The 25,064-nt window shown below is 55.0% G+C and overlaps 1 protein-coding gene across 1 annotated transcript in view; it reads right to left on the bottom strand.

Moving 5' to 3' along the window:
* The window catches only part of JPH2 (junctophilin 2), a 33,696-nt gene that overhangs the window by 3,721 nt on the left and 4,911 nt on the right, over window positions 1-25,064 (bottom strand). The window contains exons 2-4 of the mRNA XM_059827202.1: window positions 21,247-22,030; window positions 5,256-5,374; window positions 1,008-1,798 (exon numbers count right to left, since the gene is read on the bottom strand). Of these exons, the coding sequence (XP_059683185.1) occupies window positions 1,008-1,798; window positions 5,256-5,374; window positions 21,247-22,030 (1,694 nt within the window). The remainder of the gene's footprint in view (window positions 1-1,007; window positions 1,799-5,255; window positions 5,375-21,246; window positions 22,031-25,064) is intronic.

Below are 25,064 nucleotides of genomic sequence, written 5' to 3' on the forward strand. Positions count from 1 at the left end.
ATTCTGCTATTCAAAAACACCAGAATCATCCCCTCCCAATGCACATAAACCTGGCACTTAACAACCAGCCTGAATTTCAAACTAGTTGAATATCTATCAATCCCTATTCCTATTTCTCCCCTGAAAACTCCTTGTAAGGAGACTAAATCAGCCTTTTTCTGAGGCTAAAGCAGATTAAAGGAGACCCCAACCACAGGCACACCAACTGCCAAGCCCATGTCAAGCTGCTCCTCCCAAACCCTTTCTCCACCCACATCGCCCACATTTGTAAAGTTGCCATTTTTAACACAAACAAACGCATCCATATGAGATTGCTCTAATTTCAGACCAAAATATTTCCAAGCTGTGCTTTTCTAAAGTCGCACTGGAACCGTTCACATCCAAAGGGCTGCAAGATGAGAAGCAGGGGGCTAATAAAATGTCTGGGTTTACAGCTGTATTTGCTAACAGCAAAAGTGAATTTCAGTGACTGGATTTGAAACCTGGAAAATCAGCTGGTGATTCAATAGCACAGTTCAGCTCAGGAGGTGCCCCTACCGCAAAAGGGTTAACAAGTAAAAAAGAAACCCCACTCAGCTTTTTCTTCCCTGTCCTACATTTTGCCCCCAACTTTCCAGATGCATGTTGGCTGGTGAAGGGGTGGGAAAAGAAGGGGAGAAAAGTGTAGAAAATGAATCAGAAGATGCCTGTTTTCCTCAAATTTTGAAATACGGGCATGGCGAAGAGCATAGAGAGGAAGTTAAAGTAACGGGGTTATGAACGCCAGGCCCAGCAGCCGGGGCAGGGCGGGCTGGGAAGGCAGCAGGAGAGGGGAAACCAAGACCCTCCTTCAGCAGGCTTTGGGATCCCGAGAAGAGCCTCTGGGCGCCACTCGGGGCCCACTGCAGCCCCGAGGCCATGGGCTCTGCATCCCTCTGGGCCCTTTCTGACCTCCTGTGGAAAAATGAACAACAAAAAAAAGGCAAAGATGGCTCCCAGGGGTGCCTCCCGGGCCGCCCTCACATCACCTCTTCGCACTCCTCTGCCTCCTGCACCGCTGCCACTGCCGCTGCTGGGGCTGGGCCCCGCTTGGCCCCCGCCTTGGGCTCCGTCCGCCCCGGCGCCCTGGCCTCAGTCTTCCTGTCGGTGGTGGGCTCAGCCCGGCCCGCAGCCCTGCGCTCGGGGCTGGGGTGCTGCTTCGGCTCCTTGGGCCGGGGCGGCTCCGGCTTGGCCTCCGCCCTGGCCACCGGCTTCTCCTCCCGCTCCTGCGGTGGGGCGGGGGTGCCCCCCCGGCGCTGGGGGTTCCCTCGGGGCTCAGGGGAGGGCAGCTCGAGCTCGGGGAGCGGCTCCTCCTCATAGTCCGCGGCGGGGGAGACCGAGGATGTCCGGACGGCGTAGCTGTGGTAGCCCTTGAAGAGCTCGACGTCGGGCTCACGCGCCATCCTCTGCAGCGGCCCGATCTCCATCTGCTCGGCGGGACGCCCCCAGCCCCGCGAGGCTGGCCGGCCCTCGCCCTCGGGAGGTGCGGGGCTCCCGCCGCCCGCCCGGCTGCCCGCCTCGGCCCAGCTGCCCGGACGGAGGGTGCCGTCCTGGTGGGGGGCTGCCTTGGCCCGCTTGGCCTCGGGGGGGGTGGCGGCGGGGCTGGGGGCCGGGCTGGCGCGGCGGTGAGCCTCGTCCTGCTCATGGAGCTGGGGGCTCTCAGGGGGCGTGGGGGGTGGCGGGGCACCCTCGGGCCGCGGTGCCTCCTCCTCCATGTTGACGGTGTGCTCCGCATTCTCCATGATCTCCTGCAGCAGCTTCCGCTTCTGGTACTCGGGGCCTGCGGAGAGAGGGGTTGGTGTGAGGAGCTGCCCCGGGAGCCGGAGGGACAGCAGGCCGCTCCAGCTCCATGCCACCATCATGCCTTTGGGAGCTGTGCCCCAGCCCCAATGGGTTTGGGGACGACTGCGAGAGAGTCCAGGCTGGAGGCTGGGAGAGGAGGTGCTCCCAAACCAGAGCCTGCTTCCAGGAGGGATTTCCTCCAGGAGCAGCCAGAGGCTCTGAGCCCCACCGTGTGCTGTCCGGCTGGGAAGAGCCGAAGGAGCAGGCAGGGAGCTCCAGAAGAGGGTAAAGAAACAGTGAAAATCTGCAGCTCAGCTTTTTGCGGTCACACAGATGGGTTACCCCAGGGCTGAAGAGGATCCAGCTCCCATCCAAGTTTTTTTTTTAATGGCTGGGAAACTCTTCCATGTAGCTGCTTTGGTGTCTAATAGCATGGCGACTTCATAAGTGATACGGGGGTTGCCCTGTCTCCTCAGGAAAGGCTGGTATCCTCAAATGATCTACCTGTCATCCCTCTCGATGGGAAAAACGTGTTTCTCATGCACGGAGCAGGACTGGCAGTTGCACAGCTCTCCTTTCTGCACTGAAACCCGCAACAGCAACAAAATCCCCTGGCACCATCACACAAGGTGATTCAGGGCATCAGCTTTCATTCTGGCCTTATCTCCCACGCTGACTTGTCAGCTCTCAGCAATGTTGCCCTCACTTCAATTATTCACCTATCAATTCTTATTCACCTATTAAATCTTTACTTTTTGGTAACCTTAGGCCATGTCTGCAAAGCAAACTGAAGCCCAGCTAGGGTCTGGGGAAGTCAGCCAGAGCCTGACACCAAAGATATCCATCATGCTGGGTGGCTGGCTGAGTAAAATCCACCACTGAACAACTGGGAATATCTTTCACAATAACAAACCTGCACAGTGCTCTGCATGCTGGGACAGGGGGCCTGCGTGTCACTGTGATGCTCAGAGCAAGTGAGAACAAAAAGAGCATGCTCCTTATGGGCAGCACGAGGTCGCAAAGCAGCTTGCTTGAAAGCAAAGCACCTGCTTTTGAAAGTGGCCTTGGCTGCATTCTTCTGAATCCAAGCGTCGCTGAGGGGTGCAGACGTACAGGACTTGCTCTGTGCTCCTGAACAGCACAGACCCTGGAACCGCACCATCCCCAGCTACCTCACAGTTTCTCCCCTCATCTCCTCCACGCCAAGGACTGATGCAGACTTGAGCCTGGGCAGGAAATCGGGATCGGTTCTCCTTTCCCTCTAATAAATCAGCAGTGTGATTTGCACATTGCTACCTCCTGCCCATGCAGGCAATGCCTCTGCTTGGAGAGGGCAGTGGGGAGAAAGAGCGCACTGATTTTAGCTGCTCTGTCCTGCCTGCACGCTCCTGTCAATCAGCAGGTGACCCATTCAGGGCCATTTATTTCTGGCTGCAAGTGGATTATTTGGAAGCCATTTCAACAGTTGTTCAGACTCCTCAAAATAGGCTGCCTGCAGCTCCAGGCTCCTTGCTCTCTCCTGCTGCTTTCTTCTCCTGAATAATTCACACCAGAAAAACCCAACTGCCTGGAGGCCACTGCGCAGCCCCGACCCTCCTCACCTCCCCACCTTTACCTCCCAGCATGACATTTCAGCAAGGGCTTTGGCTTACATCCCTTTCCTCTAAGCTATTAGGGTTGATATCCTAAATGAAACCTAGGGCTAAATACTTGTTAGAGAGGTGAGGCTTGCTGAGCAAGATTGCCCTGGGCCAAACTCAGGGATAGCAGGGAGAAATGAGGCTGATGAATACTGCCAGGTTCTCCTGGCTGTGTGAGCAGCAGCTCCGACTCCTAGCAAAATCCAAGGGTGGACTTTTGTTTGTTTGGTTCTGGACAGCGCAGCTGTGCAAGAAGAGACATTTCCCCTTGTTGTGCACTTAGGGAATTTAGAGATTTAAAAGAATCATAGAAGAAAAATGTGCATCAGCAGCTTACAAGGCCATTGAGAGAGTCCAGGACCCAAGCAAAGCCCTACATAAAAGCAGCGAGACGATTCAGCATCCAAGGGGCCAGGAGCAGAGGCCAGGCTGCTTCAGGCATTTTGCAGAGACCATTGCAATTGTCTCATTCAGTTGCCATGGGTGGAAAAAATAATCTAGCTAGATGTCAAAACCTCCCATCAGGAATTCCAGTTTCCTTTGCTTCTGTGCTATTAATATCCCAGTGTGCAAAGGGTGAATGTGGAGCTGTGAGTGGCAGCTGGGGGGCTTATGTCAGGATCAAGCGACGTTCAGCTATTGTTAAATGAAGTGCCACATGCTGGCTCAGGCCCATGCCTGGGTGCTGTGGTGTTTCCCCACTCAAAGCCAGCTCCAATGGGCCTTGCTGGGCAGTGGGGAGCAGCGGGCAGCCCTTCAGCATGACGTCTCCCCAGCTAGTAGGTGCAGGGCAAGGTGGGAGTGCAGGGAATTTAGGCAAATCTCTCAGCATGACTCTCCCCGGCCAAGCACCGGCTGTGAGCCGTTCCCCTTTCCCACTGCATGCGCTGTGCTGGGGTGTAGTACTGCAGACCCAGAGGCACTGAAATCAGAGCAGGAGGAGGCGGGAGGTTTTGCTGAGCAGGGGTCAACCTTTGGCTTCTACCCCCAGTTTTGCCACTGTGATGGTCCCTTGTGATCCTGCCTCAGCAGCCACAGGGCACTTGTTCCAGGTAACAGAGCCGGATAATAAGAAAGACAGGATGAAAATGTAGGCACTTGGATCCTTGTTTTCTGCTCCATTATTACCTTCCTTCTCTGGAAAGGAAAGCTTTCCAGGAAGAACATATCTCTAGCTAACTCAGTCTAGGGAAAGGTAATGGCATTCACAATGCTGCTTCTAATATTACACTTCCTATCTACTAACCCCCAGTGCTTGGTCTCACAGAAGGAACCTCCCAAGTGTTTTCCCAGCCAAATAATCAGCAGTGATGCTAACAAATAAATAGGGAATCAGGGAAGTAGTATTTTGCATTAACAACTTTCCTATAGGATATTACAGCCCCTAATTAGCTGAGTCTGATCACACCCTGGTGCGGTGTGGGGCCTCACAGGATATGGGCTTGTGAGTCAATGTGCAAAGCTGTTCCAAGAAAAAGTCACAAAGGATATATCTACAGGAGCGCTGCCAATAGACCCAAGCCCGCTGTCTGCCCTGCCTGGTGCTGGGGGGGCTTCAGTGTATGGAGAAATGCAAGGGGAAGTTGAGGGACTGTGGGCTTTTCTTCCAGGCTATAGTAATGTATTCCAGCAGGTAAAACCCTGGTGTAAGGAGGACAGAAAATCATCCAGGGCAGGGGCCTGATTGAACTTGTGCAAAAGAGGATTTAGGATAGAGAGAAGGGCAACTTGCGGAGTTATAAAGCGGGTGAAGTGTTTGAACAGATTCCCCAAGAAAATTGCAAAATCCCTCTTACAAGATGCCTCTGGTCCTACCTGGCTGGTAGAAGTCTGGGGACAGCTCCCTGGCCATCATCCTGGCTATGCCTGATTCGTTGTTAGCTGCCTGAGCTGCCTGCTCAGACCCTTCGGCCTTGGCTTTGGCGTGAGCCGTCCTGTGGAGAGAAGAAGAGACAACAGTGAGCACCGTCTGAGCAAGATCAGCCCAGCTCAAGCAGTAGACCCTGTCCAGGAACAAAATCAAATCAGTCTGTCTGGCATAACACAGTACTCAGAGCCTGCCCACTCGACCCAAAAACCCCACACTCAAGGAGAAAAGACCAGATTTTCAACAAGTAACAAAGCACAGGTGCTTACAGCTAAGGTGTGGAGGTTGAACTTAGCCACACAAGGAAACAGGGCAGGTGTATTTGCAAACATGAGCGTGTTCGTGTGTTGCAGCAAGGCAGCAAGTGCTGCAAAATGGGCTTGCCGCCATGCTGCACTGAAAACCTAGCTCAGGGGTATGCCTAAAGCATCACCACAGGCATCTTTGGAGCACAAAGGGACAATAACATGATGGCTGAACACCGCTGTGCTGTCACCAGCCCTGAGCAGCGTGCTCCTGCCCAGCATGCCAGACACATTTTACCCCCAATGTTTCTCCCGTACCTCTCCAGCAAACAGCACAGCTCGTCCAAGGGGCTCCTTTACTCGCCTCAGCACGGGGGGCTGCTCTCACCAGTGCTAGGAAAGGCAGAGCTATTGCCTCCCTCATAGCTTGGCTCCCCAAGTCCTCTCCACTCCTTCTCAGCACATCTCTTCCTTGCTCCGTAGGGCTATAGGGCTATCAGAGTTACTTCGCTGTCCGGCTGTCGTATTCCTCGCATGCCTCGCGCTCAGGGCCCTGTGATCTTTACTCTAAAAGCAGGGCTGGCTTTACAGCCCAGCTGCTCGCAGTCTGGGAAGGAGCTGACTTCAAACAGCAAAATCGCACCTTAAAAATAAGGGCGGGTGAAGCACCATATATTCAGCCTCTTTGTTCCACCCGGGGCTTATGGAGAGTTGCTCTCCCCATACTCTCACTATCATGTTTGCCAAAGCTTCCCATATCTCCTTTGCTGCACATAATGGAGCATACACTGGCTGCACATGCAAAACCACGTATTTTTGTGTGGACAGTTAGATAAGCAGTTAGGAGCCCTCGAACACCAATTCACTACGAATTACAACCTTTAATGTGGTCTTATGGTGACTGATGAGACCTTTGCAGACTCAGGTTGGTATCTGGTCATATTTCAGGACAAAAAATGAGGAAAGATGCAGTTCTCATCCCTGCAGTGAAAATGCCTCAGAGGAATTTTTGGACTGTCAGTCATGAAATCAGGATTAATTCTTTCTCATTAAACTGAGATGCAGTATGCACACAAGACTAGCTTTAGTCTGAATACTCGACAGGTGCAATGAAAAGGTGATAGAAATGCTGTTCTGAGACCCTTAGAAGGTAGAAGATTATATATATATACACACACACACACACACTTACACACACACCCCCCATTCTGAGAGCTGTGGGGAAAGAACTAAACATAGGGCATTAATCCCAACTGATACAGGCAACAGCGTGACTTGACAGGGAGCCGAAAACGCTGTTCAGGGCCCTGCGATAGAGGAGAGGGTGTGGAGCTGCTGTGGCTCAGCCTGTCTTTCCCAGGGATGACGTCCCGCTCCTCTGGAGCCATGATTCACCTCCCTGCCCACGCTCACATGTTATCTCCCCACTTTCTCTGCAGGCTGAGCTGCCTGGGATTGCTGTCATTCTTGGTCTTTTTATCCAAAATTATTACAGCTCCTGAAAAACCCAGAGACAAGACATGATTTTAAGCCGCTGCTCACAAGCAGGAGGTCTGAGGCAGCTCTGAACAGAGAAAGCACCTCCTTTTTTGGTAGCATATAATCAGCGTGATTAATTCCACTATAATCTGGCAGGGGCCAAGGGGGATGTTTCCGTGCTCTCCTGGGGGATCAGCGCGGGCTGGGCGCGCTGCGCGTGGGGCACACAGCCTGTCCGGCGCCGGCCCCGGGAAGAAGCTTGCAAAGCGAGGATCCAGCTCTTCAGCCCGACAGGACGTGCTCCAACCCCTGGCTTTGTCCTGCTGCTCTCGGAGGATGGGATTCACCATACAGAGATAAAATCCTCCCTTTCAGCTGCTTGCTGAGCCAGGCAGAGGCTATCCCGGCCACTTCCCAGCCAGACAACCAGCCAGCTGGCCCCAGCTGGGGGAGCAGCAGGCTGCTCCTGGCAAGTGGGTGGATGCTTTCCTAAAGGTGACTTCCAAAAAAGTAGTCTGGAAGTGGACTGGATATGGGGTCTGCTCCCTCTGCTAGTAGGAACATAGTCAGACTCATGACGATGTGTTATCAAATGGGTTCAGGCAGCTCCCACATGCTCAGCTTTTCCCCAGCAGCTGGGGACAATGCAAGGGAACAGCCTGGGGGTGTCAGAGGTGACAAGGCAGCTCCCAGTTACACTCATCTCTGGACAGATATTTCCTTTCCTCCAGAGAAGCTGCTGGACGCTATCTGGCTGCTATGTGGGTCTTAAGTACTGCAATTCCCATGGGCAAAGAGGTGGAGGTGCCAGGAAGACCCCAACCTGGGTTGCAGGGGCTGTGGTGAGGGTGCTGCGGGTGCTGGGGAGCTGAGCTGGCTGGCCATTGCTGTGAGCCACGACGGCCCAAAGGCTAGTGGGGCTCTGCAACGAGCCCTCCTGGGCACAGATGGGCATGAGGTCAGGGAGGCCATGGGGCAGCTCCCGAGCTCCACGCGCAGAGCTGTAACAGCAAGCCAAGCGGCATGCTGCCCCGGGGATGGGAGCTGCACGGCAGCTTTGCCCGGCTCCCTCACTCTGCAGGACATGCATGACCTCTGCTCCTGTACCCCTGCTTGCAAAGTGACCCAGAAGCACTTGATTTGGGGGGACTGAGATCAGTGCAGCTGCAGCTTCAAATTTGGCAGCTCCAGCACACCACGTGTTGGCCCTGCCGGCATGCCGGGTAGGCCATGGCACAAGGCAGAACGCTGCTCTCCCCCGGCCAGCACACTGGCCCCCGGCAGGGATGCTGACACCCTGTGCTGGGTCCCACTGTCACTGAGATCATTTATTACAGCAGCAGGCAGGTGATGAACATCTGGCTTACAGGGACACAGCATGGTGTTTTAAGTGCATCTTCCCTGGCTGTGCCACGCATCCCAGGGGCACGAAGGGAAGGCACTGCTGCTCGCAGCCCTCCAGAAAGCTGCGCTGAGGGTTTAGGAACACCGTAACAAAGCACCGCATGGAGGAAAGGGCCCAGCCGTAACAATAACATCTAACTTGCCTAGAGTATTTCTAAATGTATTATTTACCTGCAGGGCTGGCAGTGCCTGGGAGCTCAACGCAGAGAAAAACTTGGCCCCAGCTGCAAAGCAGGAGACAAATACCAGCCGCCCTGGGAGAGCCCAGCGCACACAACCCGCAGCATGAAAGCCTCTCGCAGCCCATGGCCCAGGGTCTGCTGGGTGCAGTGGTCAAAAAAAAAAAAAGCTCAGGCAGGTTTGAGGGAGGCAGCAAGGTGATCTTTGAATCTTAGACATGAAACATATAAGAGGAAAAATTTCTTCCAAGGTTAAGATCTGCTCAAAAAACAGAATCAGCTTTTGCAATAAGTAAAATACCGGCCTTTTACTAAATGCATATAAATTTGATACTTTTCAGGCAGCACTTGAATCAGGGCCACACTTTTTTCTTTACTGCTGGTTGTGCTGTCAGCTCCCAGTGCCGCTGCAGAAAGCAGCCCATGCAAAAACCATCAGAGGAGAAAGTCTGGAGGTGGAGGAAGTCGAGGTGAAACTGAAACAGAGGCCCACAGATTTTATAGGACCTAGCAGCAAAATTCAAAAGCTGCTTTTCAAGGCAGTGCTGGAAAATGAGCCACAAACAGTAAACACATCCAACCAGGGGCAATGAACACAAAGAGGGGCCTTTACAAACCAATGCCGGTGCTCCCCGTCCCAAGCAAGGCAGTACCACCTGGGATGAGCGCTTCCCAGTTTCACCCTGAGCCATCTCCCTGGGCAGTGCTGTTAAAAATAGCTCCGGTGAATTCTTTGCAAGGAGAAGAGCAGCCCCACACCGAGCTGATGGGAGGTATGGGGGCAATGCCTGCAGCCCCTGTCCCAGCCCCGCTGCCTCCTGGCAGCACTGGCTGGGTTGCGGCGGCTGCTCTGGGGCTACCTCGGGCAGGGAGGCTTCATACCCCGGCTGGAGAGGTGGGAGAGGGAGGGTTAAATGCATCTGCTGTTTTACTTGCTCCTCTGGCACGGCTCTAATGCTCTAATTGTTTTTCTACTAGTGCAGGATAGAGCACCACTCCTGCCCTTCCTGGCTGCCTCCCAGAAACACTGCCCGAATCATTCCCCTGCCTGCTACTAAAATCCCCTGTGGATACACGAGCTGCAGCGGAGCACCGTGCTAACAGGTGAGACCCAAAGGCAAGCCAGCACGCCCATCTCTTTGGACAGTTTATGTGGTTTTGCACATCCATATTGGATTAGACTGTAAATGAGACTGGAATTAGCAGAGAATACTGCAAATACCAGATGGGGATGGGGCGCCTGCAGGTGCAATGATGACCTTGCAGCTAGAAATATGGGAAGAGATCAGCTCTCTGCCCAAGCTATTGCACATTTGCTTATTAAGGGAAAGACAGACCTGCCCAGCACTGTCCTTCCTTCTTGAGGGTCTCCCTCATCCCATTGATTCTGCAAACCCTGGAGGAAGGACCAACTGAACACCTTTTTCTTGCCATACTCAAAAAAGGTCATTAAGCAGATAAGGTCATTAAGCAGATAAAATTCATCAGCCAGCTCTGCTAAACTCCCCTCTCCTGGAAACTGGCTTTTCCACCCCCAGCCAAATTCCTGCTCCAGTATCCAGCAGGAATCATTTTGTCCTCCTGAAGAAACTTAAGATAACCATTTGTCTTGGCAGGAATGTTTGCAGCACTCAAAAGGGATACAGGGAAAGCTGCAGAAGTGCTTTTGCTCATGGCAACATGGTCCCTTCTGCATTCACATCACGAAGGGCAAGGACACACAGACCGGACCAACACAGACCTGTGTTGGGGGTTGGACTAGACCTTTAAAGGTTCCTTCTGACCCAAACCATTCTATAATTCTATAGAATTATATAGGACAGACACTTTCTGGCTTCTCCATTTTCCACACTGTCTTTGGACTTGTGTCACCTCTATAGTTGGAGCATCCTTTTATTCCTGCTCAGTCCCAACACGTCTCCTTTGTGCCTCTCCCTCTGCCTCCATGTGCATGCAGATACCAGCAAAGCTCTGCTACCCTCATGTGCTGTAACCATCCCATGGGACTGAATATCCCTTTTCAGTTCATCGCCTGTTCCACTTTCCCTGCCCACATTCAAACCCGTCTGTGCGTCCCACCCCACGGGCACCCTGTCCTGAGACCCAGCTGTGCCTTTTACCCTCCTTTTGCTCGTTTTGCTCCATCACTCGTGTGCACGTACCCACTCAATTTAGACTCTGACATCCCTGGGGTGCATGAGTCTTTGCTAGTTTATGTTATGGACTCTGCACTTGCAAAGTGTAATCTAAATAGTGAATTAAGCACAAATCAACACGACCTGCCTCCTAAAGGAAACACCTCCATACCACTGCAAAAGAAATCCAAAAAGAGAAGTCATCCTGCCCTTGCAGAGCAGCTCGTCCCTCCAGCCTCCCTTCCCATGCAGCCAGCTGATAAGATGGTACCACTCATGGTACCAGCACTTACACAGAAGTGGCCCAGGCTACTTAGCTGGATAAATTGGACCTTTTCTCCTTCCTTCCACAGAAAGGGCATGAACAGGCCATTCAGCCAGGAGAAAAGCATCCTCTTCTGTGCAGTGCTTCAGGAGCACTGGCCTGACAGAGCTCCCTGCCACCTAACAAGCTCAGCAAGCATTAGCCTTTATGATTACTTGGTGAATTTTTAAAATACCGAAATGTTATCCTCAGCTCTAAATAGCTCAGAGCCACTTGCACCTTTCACCAAGGGATACTTCCCCTCAGAACAGTTAAAGTGATATTAATCTTACAGCAGACAGATCTGCAGCTGTCTTCAATAAGACGACAACCTACACACCCCGGCCCTGCGTACAGAAGATTTACTCAATTAATCTCCACCGCCCTGATTGCCCCGCAAGCCAAGTGGAGCTGGGTGGGCAGCTAGCCGGCAGGGTTCAGCCATGCCAGCCCGCACAGCAGCCCGTGGGCTGTGACGAGCTGGCGGGGCCGGCACAGACCGCAGCTGCTCTCTGTTTCCCCTGCAGCCCTTGGATGCCAGCCGGCAGCTGCCCGGGCTGGCTCTAAATGGAGCGGTGCAAGCCGGGGCCTGCCAGCTCAAAGGGCTGCCGGCCACCGGTATGGCAGCATGGCCCCAGGGCCACTGCACTGGCCCCAGACGGGCAGGAGAGGCAGCTCTTTGCCCTGCTGGAGCCCATCCTGCCAGCACAGCCAGGCTGGGAGCAGCTCCTGAGAGCATCCACAGAGATATCTTTGGGGAAAAAAAGAGGAGATCTGCAGCTGCCCACTGGACTCCCTCCTCCTGCCCCTAGTTTTCAGGTCCGATCTCCTCCGTGCTGCCCTGGGTGCGGATCAAGCGGAGCCCAGAGGAGCGAGTCTCCCAGAGCAGAACAGCCTTGGGACTATGCACAAATGCCACTGATTTATTCCAGCTTCCACTACACCATTACCAAATGCTCTGGGGACCCTTATTTAATTAGCTACCACTGCAAGACCAAAGCAGCCGGGTTACCGCACTGATAAGTGCATCAAAACATCTTTACAGCACATATGCAACTAGGGTCTTCCAGCCTTTCGTCCCCTGTGTGCTCCTGCATCCCTCCCTGTACCTTCACTGAGCAGGCAGGGGCTGCTCCCTGCCCTGCCCAGGGGAATAAATTCCCACTTCCAAGAAAACACCAGGGCTGCAGCAGTCATTTGTTTCGAGGGAGCCCAGCCTGACCCAGGAGCTCCTGCCCAGCCCCAGGCTCTGCCAAACGGGCAGCATCCACAAGCCGAGTGTGTTTTACCCAATTGCCAGCTCCGCCAGCGCTAAAATGCATCAGAAAGTGTGTTTTCTCTATAAGATTGTTGGTTTTTTCAATGAAAAGTTTTAGCAACTTCTAACTCAACTGTTTTTCAGATTTCAGCAACCCAAACCAAAAGAGTGAGGAACTGTAGTATCTGTTTTGTCTTTTTTTTTTCCCCAGTCTAAAAAAGAAAAGCAGGAATATTTTTTTGTGAGGAAATGAAAGCAGGCAGCTTTCTTAAAATACTGCATTTGGTCAGAAGCCCAATTATTCATGAAAATTTAAGGCAGAAGCATTTTTCTCCCAACCCTCTAGGTCTCTTGAGTTGACATTCAGAGATTTGAGGTCCAGGAGAAACAAGAAAGGGAGCAGGGAGCTGCCAGCCCACCGGCGGGCCACGGCACCCGCGCCCCCCACGCCTGCACCGAAGGCTGCTGAGGGCACCCAGGCGGATGGGATGCCAGGTCCCTCCCAGCGCTCGCTGAAGGCTCAGCAGGCCTTGCAGGAGCAAAACAACAAAAACTTGGACTCAGAAAGCCAACAGGCTCTGGCTCAGCACCAGGATAAGCCAAAAAACCGCACCTCCTCCAGAAGGAGGGAGGGTTTCTGTATCTCAGGCTTTATATTTAAATTGGACATTTTACTTAAATATTTTTTCTTTTTCAAGATAAGCCTATTTCACATTCCACTGAAACGACAATAACCTCTGAGCAAAGCCTGATTGAATCAGATGATTTTAAAGCCCGGCTCCCTGCCAGATGATTTCAAGCATTTGGATGGGAGTCAAAACCTTCCTGCTCCGCACGGCAGCAGATCAATTGAACAAGAAGCTACCTTTTTCCACAGTGGTTTTTGCAGATTAAAGTCACACTTCATTTTTCGCTTTCTGTGTTTGTAAGCTGTTGAGATAAGGATTTCCCACAAGGTCAGAATGAACAGCCCATTAATTCCACTTTCCCTGCCTGGCCATACCCATCTCTGGGGCTGACATCCTGCCATCCCAACTCTGCTCCTCTTCAGGGGATCCCTGCGAGCCACAGCCCCGCTTGCTTCAACCCCAAAGACCCAGGAAGCCCTGGAGAAAGCAGTTTGCTGCCCAACAGATGCTTTCTCCTTGGAGCTACTGAAAGTGCACGCTCCCTCTTACCCTAATAGGGCATGAAAGCGCCTAAGGAAATTCATGCGAGGCGGGTGGAAAACAGATAAAGCCATGCGCACTGTCCTCTGGAGTCAAAACGCATTTCAGCGTAACAAGCACGGTGGGCCAAAAATGTGTCAGTGCCGGAGCCGCAGCCAGGCTGGGCTGGGGATGAGGCCGTTCCGGGAAAGGGCTGAAAGAAAGGGGTGAAGGCATCATGCCATCACTCGTTCCATGGCACCAAACCCCTCCAGCCCACAGAGCTCCGCACATGGGGGGGACACATTGTGAAGGTCCCGCAGCTGGGCCAGGCGTCTGATCCTGGTGCCGGACCCAAGCCCCGGTGCTCACTGTCCCCGTGGCTGCGTGGGACCAGGAATGGAGAGAGGCTCACCTGAACCCTGCAGCCTGCTCCCTGCCCAGCACGGCAAGAGTGAGCTAGAAGCAGGGGTGAGCCCAAAGGTTTTTTGGGGTGGGACGAGGGAGGTGATATGAGGGTCAGGCAGCAGTTTGAAACAGGCAATACTTCCACAGAGCTGGAGACCAAAAAAATCAGCCCAACCAAGGCCAAACCAGCCCTGTTCAGCCCAGATCACAAGGCTGCAGAGATCAAGCCCTGGCTCTGCGACAGGAGATGGGTGTCCCCGTCTCCAAGAGGCAACTGACACAATGTCCCTGAGCTCCCAGTCCAGGATGCAAGAGGCTTGGGTGGAAGTACTCCTCCTAACCAAACCACATGCGGTGACAACGCAACACCATGACATAAGACAGCCTGTGGCATTGTCGCTCTAAGAGCTTTGAGGGAAACCCAAGCTGAAGTGGTCCTGGCCGCGGTGGCATGGGCCAGGCAGGGTCCCCCTCACCGTCCCCATGGATGGTTATCCTGGACACTGACCTCAGTTTGTGCTGATAAGCCATGTGGAGGAGGTCACGCCTGCTCAGGAGCTGCAAGGGGAAAAGGTCTTTATTTGCCTGGTTTCATGGGAAGGAGCGAGAACGCTGCTGGCACTAGTGCTGCACAGAAAGTGGGAGAGTCCCAGCCCCGGGCTTCAGCTGGTGCGGAGATAGATGCCAGCGACTGGGTTTCTGTTAACCAAGAGTGAATGAAACAAGATTATCCTCTTTATAAACACACCGAGCTCTGTGAGAAATGTCTTTGTTGGGAGAGCAGGACCAAGGAGCGTCCTATCGCCACTGTGTCCTGGCACCCAGCTATGGTAGGAGCCGTGCAGCTGCCCCCCTTTCTCCCTGCCCGCGTGTGCACTGGCTCGTTCCTGCCTGTGGAAGCGGTGGGATGGTCATGTCATTCCCACTATGAGGGCCATGGGGCAGCCAGAATACCTGGTCGTCAAGGACCGCCTCCAGGTGTGGCAGCACCTTGCTCAGCATGAGCCCTGCCGGGGACGTGGCACCCTCCTTTACCCTGGGGGGGATTTGAACGAAGCCAGGGCAGTCCTACCCCCCCTTCACCTGCACCCACCTATCTTTTAAGCCTCCTGAGAGGTCAGGCTGCAGCATCTTCTGTGTCTGATCGTACAGCTGCAGAAGTGCTGCTCCTGACTGCCGTGCCTCTCCCCGGCAGCTCCCGCTCAGTGGTGAATTGCAGCCTGTATCCCACCCAAGGCTCTGCCCATCTCCTGCCTGCTGCTGCCTCCTCGTTACACACCCATCCATGACACGGTGTGTGCAGTCCTGGAACAAAGAGATTGTGAAGCTGGGACAGCAGAAGAGGATCAGCCACTCTGCCGAGCAAGGAGCCCACCTGGCAGGGGCTACCTTGAACCACTGCTGCCCACTCTTGTGGGGTGGCCGTGAGCATCCTGCCCTCTAGCCTCAGACCTAAAGATCTGGAAATGCACCGGACTCCTGATGCGTGTAACACCTGTGCCTCTGGCTAAAAGCCCAAGAAAAGCAGAAAGCAAAAGATATATTAAAAAAAAAAAATTAAAAAAAAATCCTAAAACTCTTTCAGAGCAAACCCTGAGTCTGGTATGACAGACCTGAAAATCCCAGGTCTGAACTCCGTCACCTCGGGGAAGCCAAGCTATGCCATCAGCCCCAGGACGGCCAAGGCCACTGCAGCCATCGGGCCAGCCCAGCTCTACCCTGGACGCATGCCGTGCCTCACCAAAGAGGTACGTTAGGAAGACGTCGCTTTGGTTACCCACCTTCCCGCTGGTGGCATAAACCCCTGAGAGCGCTAGGGAGGGAGGGCAGGGTGGCTTGCTGGGGCAGAGTCGTGCCAAATAAAGCACCTTATCGGCGTAAGCACGCGGCTGAGCTCCAGCAGCGTGGGCTGCCGCGGGCCTCGGCTCTCAGCTGTCGTGCTCGGGCAGTGCTGATAAAGCCCTGCTCTGCCTGCCCTTATTTAGTCAGAAGGCTCTGCTGACTCCAGTGATTTCTGGATGTCATTTGCACCACACACCCGCGTTCCCCGAGGAGACGCTCGCTGCCGCCTGGCCACGCAGGCTGGAAATGCTGAGCACAGGGAGACAGCGGCTGCGCTGCCGGGAATGCGGTCGGGCAGGGGAGGATCAGAAAGCGATATGGGAGCCGTCAAGCACTCTTGTTATTTGAAGGGAGAGCTAAGACGTGCCCCAAAGACATGGGTACAGACAGGAAAACAACTTAAGCTTCAAAACCAGGCAACAGCTCACACTATGAATGATGCCCACATGTCGCTGCCACAGAAGCCCCACCGACGTGATTTCTGACACCAAGTGTTCACCGCAGCTCTGCGACGCTTTAACACAGCCCAGGCTCACCGTGATGAATAAGTCCTACATTAACAGGAATTAATGCCTAATATTTCAGAATGCAGTTTATAAATTCTTACAAATATCTATCCAAGCAGCAGTATTGCAGGACCTCTACAGATACTACATTAAAACCAAAAATAAATTCAAAATGTATTAATTTTTAGTTGTACTCTCCAGGCATAAAACACCCCAGCTGCACAGGGGCTTCAGGACCAGCATCTGAAGACAAAGAGGTGAAGCACAGCAGCCATTATGGCCCCTTGCGCCTTGCTTTCCTATTGATCCCATGACATCTGGCAGATATATCTGAGGTTTTGCTAACAGGACATACGCCTGTCAAACGATCTCAGAGTGTAGCCAGACCCGTGCCTTGCAGGACAGACAGCCAAGTCCCTCCATTGATTTTGGTCCAAGTCACTGGGAAGCGCAACCCTGTGCAGAGACAGACCACGGCAGACACTGTTGCAGTGGGATGGAGGTGGGATTTGCAGTATTTACACTCATTTTGTCCCCCAAAAGTGCCAGTGAGAAGGAAATCCCCTGTACGAGCTGCCCAGGTACTGAGCGCACAGCTTTAAAAAAAAAATCAAAGGTTCCTCCTGCAGCTGGTCCTGCCCTTCCTCTTGCTTTTTATTTTATTTTAATCTATTTTGAAGACATGAAAGCTGACCACTTCCACACTCCTCCCTGCTTTCAGTGGGACAGGCAAGCACATACTGCACGGGCAGCACCCCTGGGTGCTGCTGCTCCCCAAGCACCCAGGGGTGCAGAGCACCGTGTTCGGCACCAACCCACGTGCCCAGAAAACTCCAGGGCAGCCATTACACACCTCGGGATGGCTTTTAACTGACTTGCTCATGGCGTGGTGGCGGCTGTCCCCTGCTCGCGGGGGCTGGCAGAGGACAGACCTGCTGGCTGCCCTCCAGCCAGCTTCTCTACTTAAGCACCAGGGAGGTGATGTCCCGGCTGTGATCGCAGGACCTCACCACCTTTCCCACCCACCCCAACATTTTTTTCGAAGGAGCCCCCAGCTGGGACGGAGAGTGGGAAAGAGGGAGGCTGGAGGGACATGGTGGGTGCCTTCACCTGGCACCGCGGGAACAGCCACATTCCAGCTCTGTCAGGAATCACTCGGGATCACAGCAAGGCAAGTCCCAGGGCACCAGCAGTATGAGGCACGGCTAATGAGCATCAGACAGCGTGTGTTAACCCCCATGTCCATCTGTGGTTACCCCCACGCAGGAGTAAAGCCTTCTCCACTGACTGCCGCAGATGCTGTGCTTCAGGATGACTTTTCTCCCGAGTGACAGCAGTCTGGGCAAGGATTCCTTCTTACTTCAACTTCTGTTAGCTCCAGCCCATTAGCTGATACCCAGCGCTTCTGATAGACATGCCCGGGGTTTGTGCCTGATGTCTGAGCAGCACCAAGGGGCTTTGCCTGGGGCAAGGGGACAGCTGGCTGAGCTGGGATGGGGTATTCAGGACAGTATGACTCCGTGCCAAATGATTTTCACTAAAATAGTGAAAAAAAGAATGAAGAAAACCACTGTTCCCTCAGCCAGCGGCAAGGCGATGCCAGCTCTGTCCTCAGCCTCTTGCACAATGGGGAAAGCAGCTGGATTGCCAACCCAGGAGGATTCGGGAGGGAGCCGTGGAGGCCAGGGCAGCACCGCTGGGCAGGACAGGCGGCGGGGCAGGCAATAGCTGGCACTGCCCGCGGCACTGGCCAGAACACCCAAACCGAACAGGCAGGCAGGGCAGGAGCCCCGTCCCTCAGACGCCCTCGCAAGCAGAGTGTAGGATGAGGAAGATTTGCTGACCACGGCTGACCATCGTCCCTGACTGTCACTGCTCTCCCGCCCGTCTCCGCAGGGCAGATCACAGGCAGGGCACCCATCAGCGCTGCCAGCAACCTCCTGCCCGTGCACCTCCAGAGCTCGGGTACGTGCCTGGGACCCCTGTGGCGCAACTGGCCGAGGCAGCTTCCAGTGCTTGGGCTTGTTTTCCTTAGGATTTCTATCCCTAAAGAGCCTTTTATGGTGCAAAAGAATGAAATCTGGTCTTCTCCTGACATTTCACCCCCAGACAGCAGCAGGCTGGATGTTACGGTAGTTTAGCTCTGCAAGGGGCTCCCCTGAGTGCCAGGAGCAAATGAAACTCAAACATCCATATACAACAACGCGGGTACATGGAGGTAGTTGGGCATTTGCACAGCCCGGCTGCTGTGTCCTGCTAATCAGTTCCTAGCAATAATCTTACATACAGATATGTCACATCTTCCCCCAAAAAAGGATTTGTGTAGCCTCAAAGATATTTCTTTGGGTAAGGCACACACTGCCATCCAAGGAGAAATATAAATGCTCCATCTAGAAAACTCCACTTCGCAGTTATGAGTTAGGGCAATGCTAATGATAGCACAGCCCTTTTATAAACCACAATTATTGATTTTCACAATCTGCCTGCAATTACCCTCTGTCCTGCGTGTGGAAACTGAGGCAAGGTTCAAGGCCAAAGAGAAAGTAGGTGGCAGAACTGGAGTTTAACCTAAGGACCCTCTCGAGGCAAAATTATCTATATTTACTCTCGACCTCAAAGCTGAGCTGAAAGGAGGCGGAAGGAGAGCACAAGTAATTTTCAAAAGGTAGCAGGTAGAGAGAGTGGCTCTGCCCAGAGCAACATATGCCAGGAATAAACGCTGATGGAAATAGTGAGTTATAGTTTACAGGACGGAGGAGCCACTCTTGTAGTGGGTCCAGCTCAGCCGCAGGGACAGGACCAGGGCCATCGCACTGCCGGGGAAATCGGTGCTCTCTTCCCCTACCACAGCAGCTGCACTATCACAGGGTCTGTGAGGGGAGGACTCGCTGGAGGAAAACGGCTTTAACGTCTTATTTCCTCCAGCTCTGAGCTTTCCTTAATAGGAAATTATTCCCCAGCCGCACTGGGGAGGGATGCAGTCCCCTGCCAGGGCAGCGGGCACATTCCAGCCCCTGATGGAAAACACTGCAGAGCCGCTTTTGATCCAAAGTGTAAATAGTGTATAATAAAAAGAGGCTTGTGTAAACCAGCCGAGCTCCTGGGGAGCAGCTTTTGCAGCTCCAGCCTCCTTGTTTACGGGTGCGTAGCACCACGGCGGCACGCTTTTCCCGGGCACGGTGAAGCCGGTGTCGGGCTGAGCCTGCCCTGCCGGGAGGCTCCGGCAAGCCCCATGCTGCCCCAGCCTGTTATTTTTATCCTAGCTGGCCCTGCACAGCGTTTCACTTGCAGTCCCGACAGCTTCTCTCTGCTGGTCTCTGAGGCAACTGGGTTTTGCTAAAAAAACAATCACACTCCCCACAAAACTTTGGAACAGAAACGGCCGCCGGGAGAGCAGAGCCAGCGTTTCTCAGAGGGGAGGGATGGGGTTTGGGAACAGGCGCCCTCCCCGCCACCATTATTTCCCATCTCTGCTTGGTAATGAAGTAACTGATAATTAAACAGCACGAAAAAGGAGCAAGGCAGGATGGCCCTGGAGTCCCAGCCACTGCCCAGCAGCTGAGCAAAGCCTGCACGGGGCGAGGTTTTGATGGAGAGGCAAGGTGAAACCTCGAGGTCTTTCACAACCATGTTTCCCTGAGGAAGAGGAGAGGGGTGAAGGCTCTGCCCCTGCCTGATGATGTCTGGTCTCTGCCAGGCCGGCTCCAAGACTGGCAGGAGCACTGTGGGAGAACGAGCATGCTGCCTGCACCGCTCAGACACAGGCAGGGACACGAGCAGGAGGAGATTTTCCCCTGCCCTTCCAGGGCAGACCCTGGAGCTGCTCTTATCTCCTCCCTCCTCCATCCCAGGAGGGATGCTGGAGCAATTAGCACTTTTCTTTCCCACTAATGTCTAAGACAGCTATTTCTGAGCAGAGCCTGCCTGTCTGGTCCCAATGTACCAGGCGGTGTAGAGGCAACGTTGTGCCCGGTGGTGCGTGCATGTCTGTCGGTGCAAGGGACACCAGTGCAACGACACTCTGCCACGTGCTCGCAGTGCAACGACACGCTGCCACGTGCTCGCAGCAGCCCCTCGCACAACCCTCCCTCATACTGCTGCTCCCTCGCTGCTGGCTGCCACGGCCCCCTTCCTGCCCCGGGGGTCTGGGGGCACAAAAGGGGGCAAACCTGGCTGAGCCCTCCCCACTTCCTTCTTTCCTGGCATCCTAAAGCATCGCGGGCTGCAGGGTCAGGCTGTGTGCCGCGGGATCAGGCTCAGCCATCCAGTGTGGGCTCAGCCGTCCACCCTGGCTCTGACCGCCACCTCGCTTGTGGCAGAAACACTCACTCAAAACCTGGCCGAGGGCAGCTGGGTCCTGGCGGGGAGGTGGGGCTCCCAGAGGCAGCCCCCTCCTCTGTTTGGTACCTGCCACAGGTCCTCTCTCCTGGTTTGCAGCATCCCAGCACAGCAGTGCTTGTCCCAGAGAGCCCATTACACCGAGCTGCTAAAATTAAGTAACAACCCTAATGCATCCCATAAACTCCCCACAGAGCCACACTGGGGGCTCTGGGGCTGACCCACACTCTGCTGCAGACCCAATTGCTCTGGGACACATCCCGCCTGCTGCTGCTGAGCCTGTTTGATTTACCATAGCCAAACCCCACTATTTCTCACCTGCCCCGTTAACAACACCCAGCAGCTCCAGTGGCCCGGCCCAGCACCAGGGTGCTCCCCATCCCACCAGCTCCTGCTCACCGTCCCGCTGAGTGCTGGAGCCAGTGCCAGTCCCTGCTGTCTGGCAGCTCCCCCCTGGCCCAGGGCTGCGGGGGGGGCGGGAGAGAAGATGAGAGGGAAGACATGTCCTGAATGCCCCTCAGCCCCACTCTGCCAGCATTTAGTAAAAAGAATTAAATAGAAATTGTGAGCAGCCATGTTTGACCCCACTGACAGTGCACAGCAAGGAGGCACGCAGCACTGCTCCAGAGGGACACATGGGATGGGGACCACCACCACCACGGGGACCTGTGTATTGGAGCCCCAAGCACCTACCTGGACGCTGCGATCTCCGATTTCTGTCGAGCGATAGCCGCGGCCCTCTGAGCCCCCTCCACGCTCCTGTCCACCTTCTGCCGGATCTTAGCGCTCTTGAGGGGTATCACACGCTTCTTCATGCCCTTGATGAGGACATTGTGGCGGTACTTGCCCTCCTCCTTCTTGCCATCAGGCAGTGTGGTGCAGCCATAGCCGTGTCGCAGGTTGTCCAGCCACTCGCCCTCGTACTTCAGCCCGCTGGAGCGCTCGCTGACGCCGAAGCCGGCGCGCTTGTCATTCTTCCACTCACCCATGTAGGTCTCTGTGGTGGTGGCATCGATGTCAGACTCAAAGGGGGGGTACTCCTCACCCTCGGCACCCTCGCCCAGGCTGACAGTGGAGGTGGCGTCACTGGCAGCCGAGCTGATCCCGCTCTCGCTCTTGAGGAAGCTGACGCGGCTCTTCTGGCTGGCCAGGGATGACTTGGACTCGGACTTCTTCAGCTTCCCCAGCAAGGAGCCCCTGCGGAAGAGCCCCCCCTTCTTAGGCTTGCCAGCCTCCGCCTCCGCGTAGAGGCTGAGGGCGAAACCCCCGCGGGTGATGGTGGGCGAGAGGGGCAGGTTCTCGGGGTTGGCGGCGGGGGAGTCCTGCTGGGGCAGGGTGCCGTTGCTGTGCTCGCTCCGCAGGGAGGAGAGGGAGGTGCGCAGTGGGGAGCGGACCACGGAAGCCATGCCGTAGGGCACGCTCTGCCGCACCCCGTAGCCGTGCCGCATGCCATTGGTGAACTGGCCCTGGTACGTGCCTGCCGGAGAGAAGAGGGACGGAGTGAAAAGGCAGCTCGCTCCTGGGTGAGCCAGCAAAGGAAGGCAGGCTGCAGGGTAGCGCTGCCCTAGAGCAGACATACCCACCTTCCCTTGAAGAGAGGAGCCCCAACTTCATTGGCGCTCACCCGCGTGCAAAAGCGTCTGCCTCAAGGAGCGGAGGGCAGAGGACACAAGCCCGAGAGCCACTGCTGGCAGGTGACAGCTCACTGTAAAGGGGATGGGGCACCAGGGGACACTGGTGCAAACCCAAAGCCACTTAACAGATGGGGTTTGGATTTGTATCTGGAGCAGGGAGTGGGAGGCAGCCCTGCGGGGCTGGAGTTCGGGCTGTGCCAAGAGGGTGGCAGCAGCCCCAGTGGACACATGAGCTGTGGTGGCACAGCTCTCCTTGGCTCGGTGACAGTCCCTTTCAGCCTGTTCTGCAGTTTGTCATTCACAGGCTGCCAGGACCAACTCTAGACCCCTGAGTCAGGCACCTGGCCATGCACAGGCTGCCCCTGTACCTGCAGGTGCATCTGCTTGGCCCTGAAATGCAGCTTCCCCACGGTCCCAAGACCAAGGCTTGTGCCACACTGCATGAAGCAAGAGATGGGTGAAAAAGGGAGGAGAGGAATGGAGCAGCTCTGTGCAGGGTTCCTCCAGCTCTGCCCCAAAAAACATCCCCCTACCATGCTCCGCCAGACCTGCAGCTCAAGAAGGCGTGCAGCGTCATATGATGGGGAGACACAGAGAGGATCGTGCTCACCATGGCCAGGGCTGCACCCTGGGTACAAGACCCTGCTAAGAGCCAGAAGGACTTTGGCAGTGACACCTTGAAGGACTGGGAAAAGCACATTGCTCCTCTCCAGGCCCCTTCCAGGTCTGTACCTTTGCATACTCCAGAAGAGCGAACTGGAGACCACCACTCTGATTTTTCTCACCAAGATGTCAAGAGACTTAAAGTAGCAGCATCAAAGCCTCCTGCACGAAGAGCTCCTAGGAAGGGCAGGAGGGCTGGTGGGGCAGCCTTTGCCTACAGTACCCACACTCACATGTCAGCACAGCGGGCTGCGAGGGTCAGCACATCACCGCTGAGTCCTGCGGGATGGGATGAGCCATCTCCCCAGCCTGGCTCTCCTCACTCTGTAGATACAGTTGCCTCAGAAAACAGCAAACCACCCAAACCAAAAGCAGCATTCAGCTCTGCTGCCGGTGTTACAGGACCTGGAACAGGCTACCTCATCCCAAACCAGCACCCTGCAGGGCAGAGGCCGCTGGCAGCCCTCCTTCCCAGGGTGCAGGCAGAGGGTGCTGGGGGAGCACAAATGCCCTTGGAAAGGCCACCTCACTTCTTTACTCCCCAGGGTGTTGCTTCATGCAAGTGAAGAGCCAGCTCTGCTGGGGGCATTTTCACATCCTAAACTTGGTTTTCATTAAGCAGTGACTTACCAGGAGGCACCACATTTTGGTGGAGTGAGCACTCCCAGGGTCCCGGGGAGGCTCCTTGGGACCTGGCTGAGACAGAAGGGGTGACCTATCTTCAAGGCATTCACCTCCCCACTCAGACGCTGTTACTGAGACCAGGCATGACCCTGCTCCCCAGGGAGTAAATCCAGTTCCTTCTTTGGTGATTGTGGGAGTGCATATTTTACGGTCTCCCAGGCCACTTCTGCAGCATAATCTCTACTCCCGAGCTTCAGGTTTCGTTGAAATCCTCTTTGGACCCGCCTGTGGGGTGTTAACTTACAGTGCTGGGGGCCAGGAAAGACAAGAAGTGCCAGAGCGGGCAGCAGCTGCTGCCCCAGGGTGAGCCGCCCCCCGCCAGCCCCTGCCCACGGGATTTCAGGCTCCCTGCAAACATTTGGTCTCCCCTACTAAAAAAAGTAAGGATTCAGGTAGTGCAGAGCATCTGCGGGCTGTGGCCAGGCACAGGGAGCAGTCTGCCACAGCTTGAATCTACGTTAGGAAAAATAAGGTGGGCAGCATGGGTTAGGAGTCTGGGCATGAGCTGGCAGCCAAGGACCATTGCTGGAGATGCCCAGGCATCTGGGCGTGTTCCTCACCATGCTCCCAAATCCCTCTCCGTAAAATGGTGATGGGTCTTCCTAGCAAAAAAATGAAGTTACAGAGATGCCCATAGTGCCCCCACATCCCTCCCCACCCAGAGCCGGTGAAGTCGGTGCTCCATCCCTGCCCACCCAGCCAGCGAGCAGGGCTGACACACGATCGGGGTGACATTGGAGACCTCCTCCCAGGACAGGACAACCTTGCACATAGCAGGCTGCAGCTGATAGTGCCGCCGTGTTAACCCCCTGGAAGAGGAACTCTGGAAAAGGGTCGCAGGTTTAGGGGGGCTCAGCTGCTCCTCAGGGGCCAGGTCGGAGCAGCCCCTGCCCTCCAGGAAGTCCCCAGACCCCTCTGTCCCCTGAGCAGCACCGGGGCCACCTGAACAGGAAAAGCCATGCAGCACAGCGGGTCTTCAGGGAGCAGAGATTGGGGTTCCGCTTCTCGGGGTCACACGAGCCTACCCTCAACACGAGGTTCAACGCTGGCACTTCAGGCTGGCCTTGGCTGCCTGATTTCAGCCCATACGGGACAAGCAATGTTGTCCCTCCGGCGCGTGGTGTGACCAAACCTGCCAACTATATCTGGCTTAATGGAGGGCACCGACACACTGCGCTGCCCGTGGCTGCCCAACCAACGTGGGGGACGAGTGGGCACTGCCGTGTCCCTGTCGTGTTGCAATTCAGCACCCGGCTGAGGCTTCGTGCCAGGGCTGAGCCATAAACCACCCCTGGAGCGGAGCCAGAGGCTGCTGAGAGCAGCTGGAGGCGCCGGCGGCCGTGCATCGGGGCACGCAAGGTTTGAGCGGAGCTGAGCCCTGGCTCACCAACACGTACCAGTGCAGTCAGTTCAAGAGAGAATGGAGCTGCGCAAACCCTCTCTGCACCATGGGCAGTCGCTCAGCAGGGCTGCATGTCTCTGAGCCACCACTACCCCCCTGAATACCAAAACAGCCTGGGCAAGGTGGGA

This window comes from Gavia stellata, chromosome 20 (genome assembly GCF_030936135.1).
Source record: "Gavia stellata isolate bGavSte3 chromosome 20, bGavSte3.hap2, whole genome shotgun sequence".
Lineage (NCBI taxonomy): Eukaryota > Metazoa > Chordata > Aves > Gaviiformes > Gaviidae > Gavia > Gavia stellata.